At 48.3% G+C, this 23,129-nt stretch overlaps 1 protein-coding gene across 1 annotated transcript in view; it reads right to left on the bottom strand.

Annotated features, from left to right (window-relative positions):
• SHISAL2A (shisa like 2A) overlaps positions 1 to 21,893 on the bottom strand; it is a 555,131-nt gene extending 533,238 nt beyond the window's left edge. Inside the window, exon 1 of the mRNA XM_078673463.1 lies at positions 21,706 to 21,893. Coding sequence (XP_078529589.1) covers positions 21,706 to 21,893 — 188 coding nt within the window. The remainder of the gene's footprint in view (positions 1 to 21,705) is intronic.
• Between the last annotated feature and the right edge of the window lie 1,236 nt (positions 21,894 to 23,129).

Below are 23,129 nucleotides of genomic sequence, written 5' to 3'. Positions count from 1 at the left end.
GATGCCTAGGCAGAACCAATACTGCAGCACCCCCCCCCCCCTTACTCCGAGATCGGACTCTTCACACCCTCACCTACTCTCCTGTTTTCCCCAGTTTGACTTGGTGGCGTTAGCGGCACAGGACGCCCCCCAGTTGTCCACGCCGGATCTACCTTTCCCACCTACACCTCTCACTTTCGACACACGGCGACGACACACAGGAGTGCAGCTCACATGCAAGCCACGACCGCAACCTTCTGCCTCACGGAGGCGGACCACTAAACCTCCTAGCCGGCCACGGTACATATGCAGGTTGCTTGGAACCGGGCCCGGCTGGTTATTCACACTACTGAGAGACAACTTGCTACGTCACCGACCAGTGGGTCGCGAGCACCGGGGGCGCGGCTGGCCATCAGGCTGCCCGCCCTGACGGGTGAGGTCTGGCACCATAGTAAGGCGAACAGAGCGCATTACACTGTATAGAAGCAATGGAGCGAATGATTTGGTGAATACAGGGACCGCCCCAAGATAACGGATGGTATTTATTAACAGTGAGTGCATTTATTGGTTTTCTATAGTCGCCAACGTTCACATTGATGATGTAAGACCTATTCCATTTGTTGTTTCCCCTTTGAATTAAGCGCACAAGAAATGTAATTGTATGCCACGTGTACCAATAACACAGATTTAATAAAAAAAATAAAAAAAAAATAAAAATTAAAAAAAACAACACCAAACTACTACATCCTCAACACAGAATACACACTTTCCATAAGAGCACCACAAATTTGCCATATAAAAAAAAACCACACACCACATTCCAGAACAAGACTGTGTAAAATAACATGCAGTGATAAGTTAACTGCTACGCAAATAAATAAATGACAATAGCTCCGGTGAGCGATCTCTCACCCGGGTCTTTAACACAAGAAGGTCTTTATCCAGAGATCCGTTCAATTGTGGAGAAGTTATCCTTGCCCCTAGTACAGTCCCACAAATAATCGGAGATAGCAAGCATAGATATCAGTGCAATATTCATGTTGCTGGTCTATGAATGACTATGCTCGTGTCCCAACACCGGTCAGCTCTGCGGCACAGATGCGTAAGAACATCATCCTTACAATCAGGTACGCTAGGTGCCGGCACGCATCGTGACATTGACGCCAGGAAATCAAAGGCCACAGTGTGCGAGTTGAGTTGTTGCCACACCGGGAACACCACACAGATCCATCAAGCATCGTTATGCGAGTCGCAGCACCAGACAACCATAAATTCATAGCTTGGAGCAGTGCATTGATTCGAACCAAGATGGCGGCACGCTGTCACGCCTCCGCCGGGTGGTTCACGACAAAGACGTGCTTTAGAATGCGTTAACCGGACAGTGGAGTAGACGTCACAGATAACTGCTGGATGTGACACGAGACAGGTAGGACTGCGTGTGTGGTGGATATGCGCGTGGCGAGAGGCTCGTGAGCAATTTCAAATGCAGCGGTTAAACAGACAAGCCACGGTAGCTGCATGAGCATCCAATGTTGGTCATTAAAAATGTTTCAATTCACTAGGAAATACGTAAAAACAAACACGCAGCCACAATCACCATCCTACCTGACGTGTGTATCAATTGAGAGGAGTTACCTCACAAAAAGACAGTCATTGAAGATAAACCAACATTGCTTATGTCGGAAACTCTTGCGCAAATTACAAAATGTTCCACTTGTCAACCGCTCTTTAAGAAACACGACACTCAGCGAGGTGCTGTGTAAAAACACACTTGTCAAAGAGGATACCACTCCTCAATTAGCACGTGACTCATCCAGATGTCAATTGAAAGCACTCGACATGGCACAGGTTGGCAAGCTTGCTGTGCTTCGGGGAAACTGGAGAGACTAATGAGAGAATGTTACCACTAGATGACAGCAGGCTGTAAAGTAGATGACAAATGCTCTTGAAAAACGCCCATACTGCAGGCTGTCCCGATGGTGTAGGACACTGGTGGGGCTAGCTGAAGCGTTACCTTTGGGTTTCAATTGATGTCTTGAAACTCTTAATGTCTTTACTTTCTTTTCATTAGGTTCCTTGTTGCTTAGTTGTACTTATTCTTAACTGCACGCGTAGGTTAATCCAGTTCAAATCGTCGCCAAATTGTAGTAAATGAATGATGCACAGTTCAACTGTGTAAGTTATAATCCTTTATTGTAAGTTCCTTCCAAGTCAGGTTGATAGGTCAAGTTAAGAAGTACAGATAAAGAAACCCCACCAGGAGCCAGCTGTTAGCAGCTCAGCCTGAGTTGACCAACTGCCACAGTAAGATAGCGAGAGGCACTGTGAGCCAGAGGGACGCCCAGGCATTCTATGATGTCACAGATATCATGGTACAGTCTATCTAGTGAAGAACAGTGGAGAGGACATTTACTACATCTCCCAACACCGAAGTATTCTTTCTCGTCCGCTTTGGTGGGTGGATTTTCTCTCCATGGTTGCACGCATTTAAAGCATGCTTACTGACAGCATATTGTTTTTTGCCTTGTCCGACGACTGCATGCGTTTCACGGCACTCACCAGTCCCCGGGCTCAAGCAGGGACACACTCGAGTGCTCCTTTTTACCCGTTTGCAGTGCTTGTGTTTGCATTGTGCACGTGTCTGAGGGTTCATTTGTCTGCCTCCGTCCCCTCTCATTTGCATCTCTTACTGCAGGAGTACCCTCTCGATAACCGCGCGCACTTTGTTTTCAGAGAGGCTTTGTTTCTGTGCGATTTTTGGGCTCCCCGATGAAAACTTGAGAGAGCCATCTGCCGTCCTCATCTTTGAAATGTCTGCGATGAATGGCAGAGTCAGCCAGCACAATAACCTAGAGGGTTGCACAAGCATCACAGTACATTTTAAACACCTACATGGACTGTGCCTTTTACCTCCGTTGAGTAGCAGCAGCACCAGGCCGCAGCTGTCTTCATGCAGCGGAACAATTACATCCAGTAAGGGAAGGGGCCTGGGATTCAGTCAGTGCTTGAAATGGAAAAATAGAAGTGCAGGTACTCTGTACCAGAGTACCTGCTTGTTTCTGAGAAGTGCCGGTACTCTCCAATTAAAAGTGTACCTTTTCTCTTCAGAAGTGCTGGTACTCCCGCTCTCAAATCAAAAAGTGCCAGTACTCTGTACCGGACAGTACCGGCCCATTTAAAGCACTGGATTCAGTGATAGCCCAACTGTTACCCACAACTTTTGGGAATTGCAGGACTGGTAGAAATAGAGCTTTGAAGACCCGTGAATCATTGATGAAATGCTGACACATGCCATTTCCTTCCATCAGAACTTTACTCTGCTTCAACTACTGAAGCAGTAAATAATTCTTTCTCTGTATTGGCTCCCCGTCCCAGCTCGCCATGCCAGTGAACTTAGTAACCAGTCTACAGCGTATAAAATAGAAACACCTGCAAAGTGCCCCTCTTTGCCTATGCGTTTTCTCCATTGCCTCAAAGACTCTGTCCTTCAACTTGGACACCAGCGATCCTGATAGTGTCTTTTAGATTAATGCCTGTGCCCCATTTGTGCTTTCATTCCTCACTCCGTACAGCCATTCCTCCAGGCTGTGTTAGCACTCCCCGCTCTGTGATTCCTCTGTGCTCTCCCTTTGTATCTGTTCCTTCATGCATGCTTTCATTTATCCCTCTACAGACTGTTACGGTCTTTATCACTTTGTCCTATGAGATGTCTCTTTGTCCTGCAACTTGTCTCTTTGCCCTGTGAGCTGTCTCACCACTTAGCAATTTTATTGTCTGTTATGTATTCATTTGTGATTAGTGCACACTTTTAGCTAGTACTTCCAAATCATAACACTCTAACATAGTTTCAGTAACTTCTACTTAGAGCCACTTGAATTATGTGGCAGGAGAGGGCCAAATTATGTGGCAGGGTTGAGCAAATTATGCAGCAAGAAAAGGTAAATTATACAGCATGATGCAGCAGATTTGGTAATAGCATTACTTCATTATTACATATTTTTTAAACTTGATTACACTTTATGGGTCTTAATTGTATTATTACTAATTTAACATTCAAACATACCAGTAAACAACAGAAAGGTGACCAGTCCAGCTTTGCAAAGATCCTTCCACTGCCTCGCAACATGTCTTCGCATTTTTAGTAACTTTTAAACCATTTGAATGGTGGAGCAGGTGCAGTGGCATCAGGTCCAAAACTTGACAGAACGTCTCTAAACACACAGGGCCTCATTTTTGAGGCCGTGCGTCACTTTTACGCCGCCGGTGCGTCACTTTTTGTGATGCACCAGTAGCGTAAAAAATGTGCCTTGTTGCACCATATTTTCAAAGTGACGCATCTAGGTAGATGTGTCACTTTGTAAACCACTGCGTTACATTATACCTGCGCCAGGTATAATGTATGCAAGGGGGGCGTATTGACGCAAGTAAGGGTCGTAGAAGGGACGCAGTGAAATCTATAAGATTTCACTGCGCCACTTCTAGGACGCAAATGCGTCAATATCTTACGCCTGCCTCACAGCAGGCGTAAGACTGACGCAGGCCCTTTCACATGGGGCTGGCCCCATTTGAAAGGACACATTGCTGGAGTTGCGTCACTTTTGTGACGCACTCCAGCAATGCGTCACTTTTGCGCCATACAGATACATCAGAAATACTGACGTATCTGTAACTCCTTGCGCCACGATGCGTCATACTGTAAATATGACGCATCATTGGTGTTGCAAGGAGGGCGCAGTGAAAAGTGACGCATCGCTGTTTTCACGCAGCGATGCGTCACTTTTCATAAATGAGGCCCACAATTTTGCTATTGTATCAGTTAATTATATTATTTCCCTCTTTAATTTTTCAACATTTTGATATTACTTACCCACAGTATACCATTGGTAACCACAATATATTGCCTTTTTGTACATAAACAAGTCTTAACACTTTAACAGACTTTCTGTAACTTGTAAGTTACAACAAAAACAGCTTATTATTAATCACATAGGTGAATTAACCTAATGCATTTACCAATGCTTGTACATAGGGTGTTGTGTCATAGTCAATTATCAAGTCCCGTAATGTGTTCCGTTAGTCTACCCATGAAATTGCATGATGGAAGGTTGAAGCCGCGTGCCATGAAAATGTCTTCCTCCGCAGGTGCACGAGGCAAGTTAAACACAGGCCCGAGTTGTATCCTCCAGCTTCCCGGCGGGTGTGCTCTGACAGGTGCTGCTACGCAGGCTCCCGGTTCCTGGTGAGCGCGCACAATTCGACCGGATTCCTTGCTTGGAAAATTGCCCGCAAGGAAACATCGTTAGATAATCAATTGAGGCTCGTAGTAACGCCACGGCGTGTAAGAGGATCGCGTGGATGCCCCGGAATAGAGAATCAATACCACTTCACCCCTCACCGCCTCCAGTTTACACTCGTGCGCATCGACGCCTTCGATCAGAGCATCATCCCGTGAGCGCGGGCGTTCTATGCAGGAAAACCAGCTATGATGTTTCTAGGCAATACAGAAACAGTTACTAGACCTGGGCTTACGTGAGATAGCCTAATGCGTTATGGGTGTTGCAGTCCAACCGTGTATGTTTCAACTGTGTCACATGTGCCAAACACACCAGAAATCAATGGCATGTAGGATAAAGTTCAGAACTGGAGTCAGTGTCGTCGTTTATGATTGGAGTGAGGGTGTTCTGCTCCACGCCCGTGGTTCCAACACAAATATTTTGATGAAGTGTTACAAAGCAGCGCGAGCCTGGATACTGTCTACGCTCCGGCGCTGTCCGCGCATCTGGCAGACTAGTGACGTGCAGTGCAGCCCATGTGATGGACGTGAGCCGCGGAGGGCAGCAAGATGTGGATGGACGGAGGAGGAACAGGACCCTGCTGGAGGGATATTCCAATGTCTATGGGTGCAAGGGTGGGTGCGACCCGCAAACAGAAAGATTGACAAAGATGGATGGGTGGATGGACTGGCAAAGGGACAGACATAGATAAGATAGGTGGGTACCAGGGTTGGGTGGATGGCTCTGAGCCACCAGAAGTGGAAGAGCTGAAGTGGACGGACGGACCGATGGATGAGTGGGTGGGTGGGTGAGTGGATGGATGGGTAAATGGATGGATGGTTGGATGAGTAGATGGATGGTTAGATGAGTGGGTGGATAGGTGGGCGGATTGGCTTTTTTGAGTTGGGATGGACGGGAAGCAGTGCTTTAAATAGGCAGGTACTCTCCGGTACTGAGTACCTGCACTTCTTTAATTTGACAGAGAGAGTACCTGCACTTCTCAACGGTGCTTCAATACATTTTATGGGGGAGTACTGGCACTTCTCAGGAGCAACCAGGTATTCTAAATAGTAAGTACCTGCACTTCTTTAGTTCCATTTATAGCACTGATGGAAAGGTGGGTTCGTTGGGTGGTTCTGAGCGGACCGAAGAGGTAGGAATAAAGTTGGTGGGTGAATGTGTAGAGATGGGTTGTGCTGGCTGAACAGCTGCAGTGGGCAGAAAGTAATAGTTAAAAAAGAAGGGTGAGTGGGCCATTACTGCGGGTTGGTGGGTGGGAGTAGACAAACAAGTTGATGTATAGACAAGTACTCCTGAAGCGCATTATCCCGCAAGTATTGAAATCTAGATGCAGTCAAACATCAACCTCACCTGACAACTCAGAAAATAGTTGCGAAAAATCTACATTCAACGCATTTATAAGAATTTTAGATATACTGATCACAAATATTCGAGGGAGATAAATAATGTTACTTATTCAAATTCATTTTAAGTTTGTAAAAAAACACAAGGAACTGGACAGAAAGGACTTGCCCCCTCTAATATCGGGGTCAGGGCTGGCTTTAGGACGGTGTGACCGGTGCAGCCGCACATGGTGCTAACCTCGGGAGAGGCGCAGTGTTCAGAACTAACCGCCTGATTCATGAAAAACGGGATTTGCGATTCTCAAATAGCGATAAATTGCGAATCGCTATTGAGAAATCGCAAATCTGAATTCATGAAGATTAGCGATAAAAAAATGCGATTCGCACGCGGGCGCAAATTCCGTTTGCGATTAACGATAATCGCAGAAAAATCGCTATTTCCGGCTACCCGCGTCGGGATTGCGATCTCGCAAATAGCGAAATCGCAAGATCGGGAAAACGGGAAGTCGCATTTCGAGCACAGTGATGACATCACAACCAGGAAGCAGGCAGTTCCCACCCCCATTCACCACAGTGAGGCAGACCTGGAGGGAGCAAGTGGGAGAGCTGCTGCTATTCTGGTGATTTGTAAACTGCAACTACTCTGCTGCCATGTCAGAGGAACCTGTTCCTGGCCCCAGCAACAACACAGGGCGGAAGAGGAAGCTCAAATTTTCTGAGCAGGAGCTCGAACATTTGACTGAAGGGGTGGTGGCCAACCACGAAAAACTCTTTGGCAAAGACTCCAGGAAGGTCCCGGAGCAAGAAAAAAGGAGGATCTGGCAGGGAATAGCCTCCACTGTCAACTCCGTGGGTGTGGCCGATAGGTCACTAGAGGAGCTGAAGAAAAGATGGTATGACCTCCGAGGTCGTGCCAAGGAGAAGGTGGCGGAGCGCCTTGGAGAGTCATCGGGCACTGGAGGTGGCGGACCTACAGTCCCTCCTAACACACCCTTGGAGGACCAGGTGGAGAACACCCTTGAGAGGGAGGCGTGCGTTGGCGTCACACGTCTGGACTCCTCCCGCCCCACCCAAGACACCCAAGGTAAGTGGCATGCGACTGCGACCCTGTCCCCTATGACTGCCCCTGACCAAATAGGCTCCCATAATGTCCCTTAGTCATGCCATTGTTGCACATCTGGGAATGCCCTGAAGCATTGTGGGAGATGTAGTGTGGCCACAATGTAGTAGTACCACAATGCAGCCAGACAGGTTCCAAAGTACGCAAATCCACAGCCATTCAGGGAATGTCACCCAGCATGCATGTAACAACTGCATGTCTGACAGACACATGCAACTAATGATTGTCCACTTACCCTCACAGGTGGCGCTGAAAGCAGCGACAGTGAAAGGCTGCAAATTGATGAGGAGGCCCAGGAGGAGGATTTTCCACCACAAACCCAGGCACCAGCCCCTGCCGCTGCTACAACACCAGCAGCCAGGCCCCCCACTATTGTGCCCCCTGCATCTGGCGGACCACCGACAGCCACAGCCAGGCCCCCCACCATTGTGCCCCCTGCATCTGGCGGACCACCGACAGCCACAGCCAGGCCCGCCACTATTGTGCCTCCAGTCCCTGCCGCACCAGCAACGCCTGCTGTGACACCACCAGCAGCTGGTGCTACAACATCTGGGCCTGCGACAGTGCCAACACAGAGGCCAGCCACAGTGACAGGCCAGCAGAGCAGGCATGGGAGGTCTCGCCAGCACACCACTGCTGCAATCAGCAGGAGGGGCAATGGACAGAGTCTTGCTTGTATGAGCGTCGAAAGACGCATGTTGAGAATACATCAGCGCCAGGCACGGCAGCAAGGTGCCATTCAGCTCCAGCTCCACAAGATTGGGCGCAATGTGGCCGGAGTGGCAGACCGCATGGACCGCATGACGGCGGCCATGGCAGGTATGGGGGACCGCATGGACAACATGACTGCAGCCATGGCAGGTGTGGGGGAGGGAATGGCCCGCATGACTGCAGCCATGGAGGCCAACACCGCTGCGATGACTAAGCAGCGCAGTGCAGCACGCCGGCGCCACCACCAGCTCATGAGCCGGCTGGCCTCCTACAGCAGGTCCAATTATGTGGCAGCGAATGCCACTTCACAGTTGTCGCGGCGGTCACTAGTACAGCAGCACCAACTCGTACAGTGCTGTGAGGACATGACCAGGGTCCTGGAGCACCTCACCACGGTGGTTACGGCACTACACCCTCCTGCTCTACCTGCCACTGTTGGGGGTGATGATGGCAGTGAGGGGGCCTCCAGCATCAGCAGCCACTCTGCCACACTAGTCCCGCCACTCAGGCGCAGCACCAGGGCAACGCCAGGTACAGGTGCCCCGGAAGAGGATGAGCCTCAGAGGCGCTTGGGCGGAACGCGCGTGAGGCGCAATTGACTCACTTAGACAATTACAGGCACAGGCTGACTATAAGCCTGCCCTGTCCTTTGACACTGCAGTATGAAGTAATACTGTTAGTAGAAAATAGTTGTACTGGTGACATTTTTTGTGAATGAAACAAATATATTTATTTTGCAGCACACATTAGCGTTGTGTCATTATTACATTTTGCATGCAATTGTGATTTGTGGGGTGAGGGAAGAGGGTGGCCTAGAAACTGTTCACTGTGATCTGGTTGCGACGTCTGTGGCCTTCAGCTGGGTTCTCCCCGCGTGCATGGTGCGCATGTGCAGGTGGCCGGTCGTCTCCTTCAGATTCACTGCCAGAGATGTCGACAGGTATCCGGCGCTTGGTTGCAATGTTATGTAGTATTGCACAGACAGCCACAATGCGGCAGCACACTGCAGGACTGTAATACATGGCCCCACCTGTCTTGTGCAGTATGCGGAACCTGCTCTTGAGCAGGCCAAATGTCCTTTCTATGCAATTCCTTGTCCGTATGTGTGCAACATTGTAGCGCCGTTGCTGGGGTGTGGCAGGGTTGAGGTAAGGGGTCAGGAGGTATTCACGGAGGGCGTAGCCACTGTCACCTGAATGAGAGGAGCAGATGGTGATTGCCTGTGCTGCGCAGTTACTTCATAGCAATGTGACATTGTCGACAAAGTGTACTTACCAAGTAGGTGTCCTTCCCCAAACTCTCCCCTGAGCAGTCGTGTGTGGAGGCCGCTGTGCAGGAATATGAAGGAGTCATGGGTACTCCCTGGGTACTGGGCGACAATGTCAGTCATGTATGTCTTAGCATTGCAGACCATCTGTATGTTCAGGGAGTGGTAGGACTTTCTATTGCGGAACATATACTCCGTGGCAGCTGGTGAGCAGATGGCGATGTGGGTACAGTCTATGCATCCGAGTACATGGGGAAAATGGGCTACATTGTAGAATTGTAGCTTGGTCAAGTCCAATTCCTGTTGGCTCGTGGGAAATGTGATGTGACGGTGTAGCTGGGTGAGCATGGCGTCAACGAAAGCGTGGAGGCAGCGTGACATGGTGGGCTGGGATATCCCCCCAGCAGCCGCTACTATCCCCTGGAAACTCCCGGAGGCCAGGAGGTGCAGGCTACACAATACCTGCACATGTGTAGGTACCGCATTGGTACGCCTTGTTGGGTGCTGCATCAGGGGGTCAAGGTCATGTATTAGCTGGATTATCATTTCCCCATTCAGCCTGTATTTTGCATATATCTGCTCTCTGGTTTGGCCCAGCAAGGTGACCCGCTGGCGGAAAATCCTTTCCTGGATCCTGCGTCTCCTCCGTGCTGCTCGCTGTAGCCTTCGACGCCTCACCACCATGTACATTCCTGGCATTGTGGTACTCCGAATGCTGCTGCTGATTGTCCTTATGTGTGATTGGTCAGGCCTGAACCTGTTGGTGATTGGCCAACGGTTTTTCAAATGTAATTTGTTCATGGCTTTTATGGTTACCACCTGCTTTGAGTTGTCCTTAATTTGCACCGCGCAAACAGCGATTTTTGGGTTTTTCGCTATTAGCGATTTTTCATGAATGCCGATTGCGATTATATTGCGATTTTGCTATTTATTTCGCAGAATCCGTGGTTTGTCGCATTTTCCGATTCGCTAATGCTCGCCTACCAGGATTCTGCGAATGTTATTGCGAATTCGCTATTATGTGTTAGAGAATTCGCAATTTTGATGTTGAATGCCAATTACGTAAATTGCGCCCGCAATTGCATTTTCGCAGCGATTGCGGGCGCAATTTTACTTCATGAATCAGGCTGTTACAGCCTGATTCATCAAAGACCCGTTTTGCGAGTCTATAATAGCGATTCATAAGGAATCGCTATTTCAGACTCGCAAAACGGGATTCATGTAGGAATCGCAAAAAGAATTGCGATTCCTACACATTCCTTATTTGCGATTAGCAAATTGCTAATCGCAAATAAGGAATAACTCCCCATTCATTCCTATGGGCCAAAAGGCCCATAGGAATGAATGGGGAGTATTCCTTATTTGCGATTAGCAATTAGCTAATCGCAAATAAGATAGCGATTTAAAGGGTGCCAGGGGTGTCCAAAGGACACCCTGTAGCACCCCTTAAATGCAAATTGAAACAGGTGTTGCGCACACACATGTCCAAAGGACATGTGTGTGTGCAACATGCTACTTAGAAAAATGCTTTTAAAAGCATTTTTCTAAGTTTTCGCTATTTACCACGAGGTTTGACCTCGCGGTAAATAGTGGGCCGAAATTGCGAATTCGCCATTTTTAAATGGATGATGAATTGCATTTAAGGAATCTCAAATAGAGATTCCTTAAATGTAATTCCTCGCAAAATAGCGAAATCGCTATTACCGATTTTTGCATTTGGGATGATGAATCCCAAATGCAAAAATAGCGCTCGCAAAGGGCCAGATTCTCAGAATCTGGCCCTTTGCGAGCCGATTTCGGCTTGATGAATCAGGCTGTAAGTCTTAGTTTTAAAAGCACCTGTTGTTTCCTTGGGTGTCCAGTAGCTTAAAGGCAAAGATAACAAATGGCAATATAATCATGTGATTAATGTTTCTGCTGGAGAGAGATTGCAATTTGTCTAGTGGCAGTTTGACTCATCATAACATAGCGTAGAGGGGTAATGTGCCTGCTGCAAAGAACAGTTATAGGCAGATCACAATAATGGTAATCGTCATTATGTGTAATATTTCCTATAGACTGACAGCAAAAGTATGATTCATAGCCTCTGTATAACGTGTGTGTGATTAAACAAAAGAAACGTATGTGAGGAAGGGGCTGTGGAGAGATGAGTGGCACTGTTAGAAGGTGGTAGTGAGGGACTCTGTGGAGAAGGTGATCATTGAGGTGTGTGGGGGAGCCCAAAAAGATTTTCTCACCCGGCGCCTCTAACTCCAAAGCCGGCCCTGGTTGTGGGAGCCATCCCTAGGACAGTCTGCTGAGAAATGACTGGCTGCAGTAAAACATAAATTAAAGCTGTCTTCTTCGATTAAAGTATTTGTGATAAATCGTGCACGAGCTGCCCACATTAGAGATGTTTACTGACCACTCCACACGTTCACAAGAATCTTAGTGATTTGGCAACTACCTCCTTTTTAGGGCCAGATTCTCAAAACCCACTGTAAAAAAGCTGATCTGAACCCATGTGGTTCATTTTCTATGTTTGAAGCAATTTTTCAGCTCTTAACATACACAAAAATCCAGCAACATTCATAGATTTCTACGTTCACAAAGGCATGAAGTGTATACATGAACATTTACCAATTGATTTTTTTTAAATATGTTTCATTGTTTTTCAAAAAAAGCATAAACATGGTAAGGGATTGACGTTTCAGAATCAAGTACAGTCACAGTGCCAAATGTGTATCAACCTCACATGAAACGTATGTTAAGGCAGCCGAATTGCATGCAATATGGATCATTTAGTAGGGTCCCATGCCACAATGAGCATCTTTAGAGTTACTCCCAAAGGTTGTAGGTGTGGACTTTCTCAGTGTGTGGGAGTAACTTCTGAGCTCCCGTGAAATTCTTACTGAGGGGCCTATGTAAATGTAAATGTGTTGTATTTGTAATGCGCACAGCTGCCCACGCGACGGGGCGTCCCGGCGCTGCACTCATACCGCTGTGGAACCCTTCCTGGCTTTCCCTGTGAGGTGTCCACTCCTGGGCACCCCCAAGGTGAAGCCAGGCATCCAAGCGCTGCTGGGGCCATTGTGGAAATTAAGCAAGCTATTGCCCAAAGTCACAGAGTGGGACCCATGATTGGACTAGGCACCGAGGCGAGAATGATCAGGTCCGGGGAGATTGAGTCCAAGAGCCGCCGAGGCGGGAATTGAACCCTGGTCCCGGGCCAGACCTCTGCATCAGGGTCTGCCGCTCTAACCATTGAGACACATTTCTCCACCACAGGTGGTGTTGGTGTAAATCCATTGTGAAACCATCATCAATAGGGGGCATCAGGGAGTGGGATGATGGGGGGGGACAAGTCTGCCCATCTCGGGTCTCCCCAGCCCACAACGTCTCCCCCGTTCCCCCCAAAGGATACAACAGTGCGCACATTGTCTATGGCGAGCCCAGCAAGTCTTGGACTGTGCGAGGGGCTAGTATGTTGTTATCGCCTGAGTTTGTGTTTGCAGTAACTTAGGTTAGGACTCTGTATCTGCCTATCCCATTCTCACTGTACCTGCAGAACAGGGCACACGTCCTAAAAAAAGAAGTGGGGGGACGCTGACATCACGACAGGAAGTGACGTCACGAAAGGTGGCTTGCACCATCAGACTCATTGCCTCCCCTCGCGCACCCCTTAGATGCGCTTGCATCAGAGAAGCCAGCTTGTGAGCAGCATTCTGAATGAGCTCCGATCTCGCCCCAGAGAGGCCAAAGAGTGAATGTGTGGCTCCATTTGCTCCAGTAATCGAGCTCCTGGTAAAATAAGTGGGGGGACACCGTCCACCCGCGTGGTACCCCGACTCGAGCCCTGCTGTAGAAGGATCTGAGACTGGGTGCTGCTCATTTTGAAAATCATGTAATATAGTGTCTCAGTAAGCAGATATAGGGATCGTACATAATCCTAAAGTGTCTTCTTTATGTAGCACAGTGTTCTCAGCCTTGTCCTATACATGGAGCAATGGTCTTCAGGCTATCAGAGGAGGAGGCGCGGATGAGTTCCAGTGCCTGGTGATTGTGAAAATATCCTAATTGATGGAAGAGTCTGCACCCAGCAACCTGAAGCCAAAGGTCATGAGCATATGTAATTTTTCTTCATGCAGAACCCCCTGCTGCTTAAATAATCCCTCTCCATTCTCTCGGTCAAAATGTACCTTCCCCTGGCTTTGACAAGCAAAAATCAGCATTTGTTCCCAGGGAACAAATCACCTACAACTGTGCAGGAGTTCCCTCTTCCTGGTAAACATTTGTGTATCAACTCACACTATGTACAGGGGTAAAGGAATACAGAGGAAAATGAGGAGCACTACTTGTGTTCGGACGAGAACCCACACTCACCCTTGGGTGACATTTTTCCTCACAGGGTCCCCTCCGCACACTGGGACCACAAGGTACCCAGTGTGGGCTACAACTCTCCCATAGGAAAGGAGAAAGGGTGTCCTACAACACCTATACTACTACTTTTGTGTATCCCAGCACAAAGTGGCCGACTGCACGTGGAATTGTTATCCTGGCTTAATACTGGCCCCAGTGTCACTCTAATCAAGTTTGTGCACAGAAGGCCTTTGCTATCCCAGGTAATAAGAGGTTCAGCACCTGATCTGTGACCTGGTGGAGTGCACAAAGCATGCCCCCAGAATAGGCACAGAACTACTATCCATGCCCTGGGGTGAGCGCTGTTGGCAGGGTATCATGTTTTAGGCATCTTTAATGTGACTAGACCTTTTCCTCTGTGCCAGAGAGAGTGCAATCTACTGACTCCTCTCTCACATAGTTCCACTGGTATGTGTATCCTCAAAACCTTCCACTGAATTATTTTGCGCCTGTTGAGTAAATGTGTGTGTTCAGTGAATGTGCAGCACATGTATGCTAGAAGGAACTTGTGTTGTATGAGTCTGAGTACTAGCCCAGGGGATCCGTTTTAGATGCCCTTAGTTTAGCATGGCACAAGATGGAAGCTGAGAACAACCTCCCCAGGAAGTGGAGTTGAAAGCATACTCCTGGCAAGGGGGGCACCAGAGAAAGCTTAGCTACCACGGAGAAAGAAGCCAGGAGCTACCCATGCTGTAAAAGGACAACCAATCTCTCTGATCATTTCCAGTACGAACTGCGCCGAAACTTCTGCAAGAGAAACCCTTTCGTCTGGCAATTCTCTTTGGGCCTGCAAGACCGGTGTTGCCCTGTTAATATAGAGGTAGAGGAGCCATAACCCCATGGAAGCAGAAGGCCCTGATGGGCCCAGAGATCGCAACTTCCAAAGAGACATATTTGCAGATGACTCGGCCTGGAGGCTGCAAGTGCAGTACCTGAGAACCTGTCTGCACCCGGGTGAGGTTACTGTTGTGGCCCCCAAAGAAGTGAAGCCGCTGCTGATAGGTTTGGCTCCTGAACCGCACCTGCTGCACTGGTAGAACTGCAACACCAGCAAACAGGTAAACCGGAACAAGCGACTAGAATGCATAGAGGAGCCTGCTGCATAGACTTAAGACTTTTTGCTGAGTAAACACCAGGGGTAAAAGCATTAAATTGGTTGGTGGGTATTTGAAATAATCGACACCTGTACTTAATTAGGACCTCTGCCCACAGATAGGCCTGGGCAGAGCTCTGCTACGCAGTACTCCGCGAAGTGACCCAAAAACTCGGCAGCTCTATGTGGAGTTCCACAAGCAGCAGAGTTTGTTAGTTCGGGCATATTTACCTTGATTTTTAGCACCAGGTGTTTGTCCAGTGCTGGAAAATCATCATGAATGACACCATGTGCAGTGCAAAAGGGCGCTGCTTCTTGCTGTAGATTTTCTACTTGATTGATTCTCAACACGAGCAGTTGCGACCATATGCGACTGGCCGCATTGAGAAATCTCACTGGGAGATGGTCTAGCATTGGATTTTCCTTGCTCGCACTCGCCAACTTAACGTTAGCAAGCTCGAGTGAGGAAAAAACTCCCGGAACTCTGCGTACTCCTCAGAGAACTCTATGAACTCCGCCAACGGATTGGAGTTCACCACCCAGGCCTACCCACAGTATACTGGGAAAAGTACTCACTAGATATCACCTATAGAGCTCAGCGCCAGCCACGCTACTTGTTCCAAGAGAGTACAAGGTCGGACAGCATATTCAAGGGAACAGCTACTGGAAATAGGGAAGAGGGAAGGTAGGGGACACTACCACTGTCTATCTGCAGTCAGCCGTGATAAAAAGCTCTTGAACTGTGGGATGATCAACAGCAGATCCTTAGTAAAACATAATCTGGAGGTATGTTGTATGTTAGAAGATATGGATCTGGATGTCCTCTTCTTAACCGAGACCTGGACTAGTCCCGACTCCTCTGTAGAAATGGGACTTGCCTGCTCCGAGGGATATAAAGTCTTTCACAAACCCAGGCCTGTGGGAAGGGGAGGAGGGGTTGGGGTAATCTTTAAGGAGAAATGGAACTTTGCGCCCCTAGAGGTAGATGATGTAAAAGGAATTGAAATTCTGGGGTTTTCACTGCAGGATGCTAAAGGCAGGTTACTTACTGGAATGATCTGTTACAGACCCCCAGGGCAAGACACCCACTTCCGAGTACTCTCGGATATTATTACTAATTTGACCTTAACCCACTCTAGAATGGTTATAATGGGAGACTTTAATTTATGGGACAACAGAACTCTGGGCAGTCATTTGAGAGATCTGAGGAACACCTGCCTGAACCTCAGTCTACACCAACTGGTTCAGCAACCCACTCATCAAGGGGGCACATTCTAGATATTTTGTTTGCTACACAGGCTGAGACAGAGGTGATAGACATATTGCCACAAAGCTGGATTGACCACTAACTAGTCCACTTTAACATCAAGGTTCTCAGTTCTGTGAATAATGATGACTGCCCGGTGAAGGGGAAGAGAATGGGCCAAATTAGGAAAAAATAAGACTTTGCAGATCTTTACGAATGTAAACCTTTTTTCCCCTTCCATCTCTGTTGAGGAGAATTACTAAATATTTTGTAATCACATAGCCAGTATTCTGGATCCAATAATCCCTGTAAAAAGCCTTAAAAATAGGAAGAGAGCCTCAGCCCCCTGGTACAATGAGGAACTGAAATCACTGCGTTTGATATGCAAGAAAGCTGAGAGAAAATGGAGGAAGACCTATTCAGACCCAGATAAGAAAGATTTGAAATCAGTTCTGGCTAAATACAAGGAGGCTATTGCTAACTCCAAATCAGACTTCTATGTCAACTCTATTTTACAAGCTCCTAACAGCACCAAAGCTCTGTTTAAAATCTTTAAGGACCTCTCTTGTCCAACCGGTATGAGCAATAACGTACCTGCTACGCAAGATTTATGTGAGGAGATTGCAGCTCATGTTAAAGACAAAATTGCTAAAATTGTCGGAGACCTACAGCCTAATAATACCAGCGACCAGGACAATTTGAACCAGAGACCGGATGAAGTGGTCCGGGTGAACACCTCCCTGGACAAATTTCTAGTCCTTACGGATGACTCCTTTAACAATCTGGCTAATAGTGTGTCCTCTGGCTCCCCACTTGACCCTCTTCCACACAAAATGTGGAAAACTATCGGTCAAGAAACCTTTCCCCGGCTGCAACAGATCTGCAGCCAATCCTTGGAAGTAGGGATAGTTCCAGAGGCGTGGAAGCAGGCAGTAGTGACACCTCTGCTGAAAAAACCCTTGCTAGACCCTAAGACACCAGCGAATTTTATATCCATTTCCCTTATTTATTTATTTTTTGCAGAGTTTTATATAGCGCGAACTAGACCCGAACCGAATCAGGTATCAAAGCGCTTTACATGTTTTCCAGTTACGTTACATGAGGACACACTTTCATTTTTTAGGCACGGGGAGATTAAGTGATTTGCCCAGAATCACAGGAGGTTTTGGCATCAATACCAAGACTCGAACCCAGATCCCCAGGTCCGAGGTCGAGCGCCCTAGCCGTTAGGCCCACTCCTCTCCCCTTATCCAATTAAAATCCTGGAAAAAGCAGTTAGCAAAAGTCTCTCATGCTATCTGGAAGATAACCACCTGTTGGACAGGGACCAATTTGGGTTTTGCCCAGGTCATGGTACCGAGACTGCTCTGGCTACCGTATTAGATAATCTACGGATGCGTGCTGACAATGGGAATGACACCATTCTAGTATTACTTGATATGTCAGCCGCATTTGATACGGTGAGCCACGCAATACTGGTGGAAAGGCTGGAGAGGATAGGGGTGTCAGGACGGGCCTTACAATGGCTATGGTCCTACCTATGAGGTAGACAACAGATGGTGACTATGACACCTTTCTCCTCCAGTAAGTCTCCAGTGCATCATGGGGTACCGCAGGGCTCTGCGATTAGTCCCATTCTTTTTAATATCTAGTTACAGCCCCTATTCTCCATTATCAAATCCTTTGGTATTGACCTGGTCAATTACGCTGTCAACACTCAACTGGTGTTTTCCCTGGAGGGGAAGCAAGCTGTATCCATGGATACGTCCCAGGAATGTATGCGTCAGACTGCTGGATGGCTTAGGAGAAACTCTCTACAATTCAACAGGGGAAAAACGGAGGTGGTATACGGCCCCACGGCCAGACTTTCCCAACATCTATCTCTGGAGTTCAGGCTCACTCCAGAGGAGGAGCCTCTGGTCCCAGCTAAAACGGTGCGCAATCTGGGAGTTTTGAAGGACGGTAACCTCCAAATGGAGTCGCAGGCCAACAAAACTGTTAGCGTGTGCCTTTCCTTAATGCGCATGCTAGGACAGATCCTCCCGCTACTCCCTAAAAACTCGCGCTCCCTTGTAGTGAGAAACAATGCTGAGTAGGCTGGACTACTGCAACTCCCTGTATTTGGGAGCACCGCAATATATCTTCCAGGGGTTGCAGAGAGTCCAGTCTATGGCGGCAAAGATGGTGCTAAACAGGCAACGTAGGTCCTCCACAATGTTGGCTCTGAGAGACCTTCATTGGTTGCCTATTAAGGAGAGGGTTCATTTTAAATCACTTTGCATTGCCTACAGAGCAGCACATGACTTGGGTCCTGTTCCACTGCAAGAGAAGTTCTCCTGGTACAACCCCAAAAGACAGCTCCGCTCCTCCAGCGCATATTTGCTCACAACCACCAGATTTAGGCGCTCCAGGATGGGGGGGAGGGGATTTTAGTGTGGCAGCCGCTCCCTTATGGAACGAGCTGCCCCAGAATATCAGACAAGCCAATTCTCTGGCCGAGTTCAGAAAGAGCCTGAAAACTTGGCTCTTTCCTAGGATTAATCTTTAGTCCTGTCCCGCTGTTATCCTGGTCTGGGTTTAGGTTGGTCTATTTAAGTCTGAGCGCCAGGATACCCGTAGGGTGGCAGCTGCGCTATACAAGAACCTAATTCAATTCAATTCAAAGAATACTTATGTAGCGCCTTACTGAAGATCATAAGGGAAACTACAACCCTGTAATTGCTTTCCTATTGAACTGGGAATCATTTAGTTTTGCTGTGAGAGTAAAGTGCTTTCTTCATCTAAAAGATGAGCTCTAGACTGGAAATGTGCTATTGGCTCTGTAAATTGAGAGCGCTTTACATGAGCACCAGTTGCGCCACAAAAGCACACATTCGTTTTTGTTAGGCACAGGGAGATTAAGTGATTTGCCCAGGATCACAGGATGCTGGGCGTCTGAACTTTTGTCTCCCATACTACCTCCTTGAGCTGCCCTAAACTGCTCTTCCTTTGTATTGTCAGAGTCAAGTGCAGAAAGAGCTGTACCAAACGTGCCAACTTTGAGATTAATCGCATCATGTGAGTGAGCAGTGATTAAAGGAGCAGTATTAGACAGGAGACGGGTTCTTCAGCCCATTCCCTTTATGAGGCATGAGCAGGCGGCCAAAGACAGGGGGCTGGGCTTTGTGCTGAGCACAAACCCTCATCTAAACCTCCTCCTAAAAAAAAGCATCCTTTCCTGCTGCTAATTCAAAACATGTATCTTCCACCATGTTATATCAGCTCCTCACAGGGGAACGTGCGAGCAGAGCAGGCGTCGTGTGATACATGGTGGCATCATGTATTTGCAGGTCTGCTGTACCCGGCCCCCGGTGCAATAGCAGGACGGACGCCAGGACAGGACACCATTGGAAACCAACCTCAACCGCCACAGTTGGGGCCCGGAAGCCTCTGTATGCTCTGTGGCCCCCTGGACGAGTACTGACAGCTAGCAAGTGAATAGCAACAAGCAAGTCTGGAGGCATTGACACGTTTCTAAGAGCATTTCAGTGAAAGCACAATCCCTCTAATCACGAGTCTGTGGCAGTACTGAAAGTACCTTTCCAAAGTTCTTATTGTGTGAATCCAAATTCAAGTTTCTTGTGGCAGTGGCTATGGGAACTGTTAGGAGTAGCAGAGCCAACTACTGAAAATTAAAATGAGTATTTTCACATATGCTCGTTATGAAGCAGCCGTGGAACTGTGCTGGAACCAATCAATATATCTCCTATGGAGGAGTCTTAAGTCCCCAAATAACCATAAGCAAAACTTTCTCTTGTTGGCAGCCACGTGTCTGTTTTCTCAAATACAAGCACAGCCGCTTACAAGCTATATGTCTAGCCTCCACTGGCTCCCAGTACCGCAACGCATTCTTTTCAAAACCCTAGTGCTTGCTTTTAGAGCCACTCATGACCACGGTCCGGTCTATCTGAAGAAGAGATTTACTCTCTATGTCCCTACAAGAACCCTTAGGTCATCCTCGCTGTTCAAAATGACCCTTCCTCGGTTTAGGCGAGCCAGGCTGGGTGGCCAGTCCATTGCTGTAGTGGCGGCCCGAGCCTGGAACGCTCTCCCTTTGCATCTGCGCTCCAGTCAAGGTGTTACCCAGTTCAAGAAAAATCTTAAAACCCATCTGTTCAGAAGTGTGACATAAGTCGATCCCTGCTGCTCTCCCCCCGCTTTCTCCATCGCGCCAGGATACTCTCCAGTAACGAAGCACGCTACAAAACAATTTATACATACATATCGACACCTACAGACGACAAAGACACAATTAATACTCTTTTCAGACAATCATATTTTATCGGCTGTAGCATGACAAAGGGTTCAGTTAGGCACAGTACGTGCAAATTGCCCCAAATGGAATATTAATCCAGTGATCTACCTAAATGGATGTATCTGATGGCCGATTGGATTGGGTGAGCTACTCTCCCCTCCCATGCTGTATGGAAACTTGAAAGTTGTAAAACGAGTCTAATACGAGCAGCTTTGCATTGGTACAAAGTGCAGTACACTCCTAATTAGGGGAAGCAGTGCTTAATTTGAGGCAGTTGATACGTTGGGACTCACCACCAACATTTACTCCAGAGCAAGAGAGAGAAAACCCCAAAAGTGTGAAAGAAGGAGGAAGAGACAGAGGGAAAACAATAACAAATTGGGAAAGCATGGAGGAAAAAGAACCTAACTACTGGAGGGATGTAAATGGACAGTAAGTTCCTGGTTGTGGATCAAATAAGCATGAGGTGGAATGGTGAAATACTCCCTTCCTTCACACTCAAACACCCTCCTTTGCACATTTCGCGAGGTCTAAATGCTCCCACAAAACCATGCCCCCTTTCCAGTGCACCTTCACTGCAAACACGTGCAGCTGGCCCCTGCCACTGCAGTAACTGCAGGAGAACACTCCAGGAAGCCCCCTTCGAGAAGAGTTGTGGTGTTAGGTCTTGAAAAGTAATGTCAATGTCAGGTTTGAGCGCACGAGCCAAAAGCCATGCGAGGCAAAATGCAACTTTTTAATCTGTAACTCACACCCGAGTAACTGTTGTACATATAAGCACTAGTACCTACTATCTTTTTTTCTTATGTAATTTACTTCGCTCTATTGTAAAGCGCTCTGACACCTCTGGGTAAGGTAAGCGCTATATAAAAACGCATAAATAAACCATGGACGAACTGTCCGGTGCCCTGCTGTCTCTGCGCCCACAGTGCCACAGCTTTCGCCCGCACCCCCGCTTACCTCAGCCACCACATGTAGTTGTGGTCGTAGGGGAAGTAGCTGTTGGGGTCGTCGCAGCAGTACTTGTTGTCCCTGAAGCCGCAGCAGTAAACGGCCCCCACCTCGCTGTCGGCGGGCGCCCTGGGGCAGCTGAAGGCGCTCACCAGCACCTTCTCGGCGCTGGTGTAACTCGTGCACTCCGCGCTCATGGTGCCCGGCGGGGCTCGTCCAGGTGTCTGCAGGGTGAGGAGTAGCAGGCATGCAGCGTCCCGGCTCCACGGACCGCCAGCAGGGGGAGAGGGAGGGATGCCGGCAGCCGTCAGTGCATGCTCCAGAGGCGCAGCAGAGTAAGGCGGGAGGCGCCGAGAGCAGGTAACCAGTCACGGAACTCAGCGCCAAGCAGAGGCAGCGCTTACGAGGTGTGTGGAGGGGGGCGTGAGCCTGCCGCATTGCCAGCCCTACTGCCACCCTCCACCACTGCCAGGTCAGAGGAAGACACCTCCCTCCAACCTGCCCTGCCGCGAAACCAAGGGGCGCAGCTTCAAAGCGCTACAGTGCTCCACTCAAACCTGCCTGTCCTGCAGGATACCAACGGGCGCAGCTTCAAGGCGCTGCAGCGCTCCACTCAAACCAGCCTACACTGCAGGATACCAACGGGCGCAGCTTCAAGGCGCTTCAGCGCTCCACTCAAACCAACCTGCCCTGCTGCGATACCGACGGGCGCAGCTTCAAGGCGCTGCAGCGCTCCACTCAAACCAGCCTACACTGCAGGATACCCACGGGCGCAGCTTCAAGGCGCTTCAGCGCTCCACTCAAACCAACCTGCCCTGCAGGCTACAGACGGGCGCAGCTTCAAAGCGCTTCGGCACTGGCGTTGTCACTAGGAGGAAAGCGCATGCTTTACCCGGACGAGAAAAGAGGCAGCGCAGTTGTATGTTTCCCTAAAGTATGGGGCAGTTGCTTAAACGACATAGAAACCACAGTCTTCCTGACAACATCCGCTGGGCAGCGCTTTTAGTTCCTTATTTAGACACATACTAGAATCATGAGTTTTGCGTCAATTACCGCATACTTCGGTTTTCCCATCGTACAATTTACAGTTCGAAATAATGACAGTGGGAAAAATGTCCGGTAACTATCAGGTAGATCGAGCACCAAAATCTGCAAGTTATTCACTCGAACATCATAATAAATAGGCACTGCTTATGACACCTGATAAATTTCAAACACCTCGTTCTAAAATGTCACGGGTGCTATAATTATCATATATGACAATGGGTCACACGTAATATGGGTCTAAGCCCCTCATTGTAAATTGTATTGTATTGTATTGTATTGTATTGTAATTGCATTTATAAAGCGCTTACTACCCCTGACGAGGCGTCAAAGCACTTTTTCGGTGAGTAGCACGCTACTCCGGGACCCATAGAGGATTAGTGTTGAAT

Source organism: Lissotriton helveticus, chromosome 1_2 (genome assembly GCF_964261635.1).
Source record: "Lissotriton helveticus chromosome 1_2, aLisHel1.1, whole genome shotgun sequence".
NCBI lineage: Eukaryota > Metazoa > Chordata > Amphibia > Caudata > Salamandridae > Lissotriton > Lissotriton helveticus.
The sequence above is the reverse complement of the archived record's forward strand: the minus strand, read 5'-3'. Positions and strand labels throughout refer to the sequence as shown.